General features: G+C 48.9%; 1 protein-coding gene across 9 annotated transcripts in view; it reads left to right on the plus strand.

Annotated features, from left to right (window-relative positions):
• The window catches only part of LOC113202139 (uncharacterized), a 314,098-nt gene that overhangs the window by 298,381 nt on the left and 13,661 nt on the right, over positions 1–2,056 (plus strand). For 8 of the 9 annotated variants that reach the window (XM_052268358.1, XM_052268361.1, XM_052268373.1 and 5 more), the window contains 2 exons: positions 847–1,009; positions 1,106–1,346. In XM_052268358.1, coding sequence (XP_052124318.1) covers positions 847–1,009; positions 1,106–1,346 — 404 coding nt within the window. The remainder of the gene's footprint in view (positions 1–846; positions 1,010–1,105; positions 1,347–2,056) is intronic. The other variant, XM_052268349.1, reaches the window with a different exon arrangement.

Consider the following 2,056-nt stretch of genomic DNA (forward strand, 5'->3'; position numbering starts at 1 on the left):
GCGGGCCCGGACCCCTGGGGTCGCGAGGCTTCCCTGAGCGGTGGAGACAGAGGGTCCAACTGACCCCTCTTCTCATAACTTCCCCCGCGCCCGAGTCAAAAATCCCGCCGCGCGACGCTTCCACTCTCTGGCCGCTCTCCTCTCCCAACCCCTGCAGCCGCCGCCACCACTGGCCTCTCCTGTCGAGTTGTAGAAGTTGGAGTGGCCTCTTTCCTGAGCCTATTTCCCTTCAGCGTTTCCCGCTTCACTTTTCCGCGAATGTCTTCGTTTTCTTTTAGTGCCTTCCTCGCCCCTCTTATTTATTTTTCGGGGGCTTCCTTCTTACTTTCATCATTTTTGTTTGCCGTCAGTCTTCCCCGGCTGATTTTTTTCCCAGGCAGTGATTACACCGTTGACTGTACCCTGAGCGGGGCGGGCTGTACCGGCCGACCCCGGCCGCCCTCTTGTGTTTCCCGCGCTGCGCTGCGCCCTGCGCCAGGCTCCCGTCTGATTTTTGAATGCCCTCCCCTCTCCACTCGTGCCTCCCCACACGCACTCACCACCCTACCCTCCGTCCACTCTTTTGTCTCTTTCCCGGCCCTGGCTCTTGCGGGCCGCGGCGTGGGTCCTTCGGATTTGAATGCTTCCATTCCCTCGTCAGCAGAAGACTTGCCCTTGTCTCTGGCGCGTTCCTCTCCACTCCATACCCTACCCCACCCCCACCCACCCCCGCTCGCACCCCTTACAATGGCGCTGTGGAGGCCGTGGAGGCTCGAGTCGGGAGTTGTACTGTAATTGGGGTTGCTTTTCAGTGGTCAAAATATTCATTGGTTGATTTCTTTTTCACTCTGCGTTCATGCTTCACAGCGAGCCATGTCGATGACGAGGGTCGGTCTCTGGACTCTGTTGGCGGCGGCATGACTCCCCAACGCAACGGGTCGGAAGCGGAGGCCCCGGTGGTCACGGACAGATCCCACCGGCAACCCGCCTCGGTCAACTATCCTCCGGATCTTCTTGCTTTCCCTTCAAGGTTAGTCACGATGCGACAATATTTCCTTTTCATTGTTTCACAAAATAAGTGTGCACTGTTTTGTATTAATTTGCTTTTATTTTTTGTGCTAATTAGGAAATGTGCTTTCAGATCGGCGTCAGTCAGTGGAGGGCCCCACAGTCCTGCCTCGACAGCATCCACTGCCCTCTGTGGCACTTTGCCATATTCAAGAAGTCAATCCCCGTTTTCACCACCCCTGTCCCAACCTCTTGTCCAGCCTCGGTCTGGCTATGTCACAATTCCAAGAAGACCTCGAGTTCCATCGTGGTCATCTCCAACACCAACACCATGTCTAGATGATCAAATTTTATTAAAGGTAACTATCTTCTATTGAGTGTCAAGTAGCTTTAGGTCTTTCCTTCGGATTTCTCGCGCTTTCCTTACTATCCAAAAAACTCGTGTTACTTGTTATCAAGCATACATTGAAGGTTGGATCTGTTGGTAAGTAGTCACCAACTTCTCTAACACCACTTTTTTTTTTTCATTTTTCTTCATTTTTAAAATTGTAACATTTTTGCACAAGTATCAAATCTACAAAAGTGCGTGAAGTTCCTAAGTTGTTTTATGTTTAAATTCATCACAAAAGCATGTCCATACTTCACATTGTCATGCACTCACATTTTAAATGCTGAAAGCACATTTTCAGTTGTATATATGCCTTGTTTGAATGTCTCTTTCAAAATTGGTGTTAGTAATGGTGGATTTAGTTTCCTGTGGCAAGGTGGCTCACCTCAGCTTAAGCCGCTGTCTTGTAGTAATTGCTTAGCCTACTTTGGCAAGCCGATCACAGACCTCAAAACATCTGAGGCAAGTTTCCTCAGCTGAGGTGAGGCACCTTGCCTCACGAAACAAAATCCAACATTAATGTTGCGAGTCGACAGCATCCAACAAATAGTGCTCATGAATTGTTCCTTACATTAACGATAACAGATATTATCGCATCCTTCCTTGGAGTCGTGAATAAATCGGTAGTAATATAAAAATTAAGATTTAGTAAAAAGAAACTAAATATTTACGCAATATTAA

The sequence above is a fragment of the Frankliniella occidentalis genome, unplaced genomic scaffold (assembly GCF_000697945.3).
Source record: "Frankliniella occidentalis isolate FOCC.00 unplaced genomic scaffold, Focc_3.1 Scaffold4, whole genome shotgun sequence".
NCBI classification, from domain to species: Eukaryota; Metazoa; Arthropoda; class Insecta; order Thysanoptera; family Thripidae; genus Frankliniella; species Frankliniella occidentalis.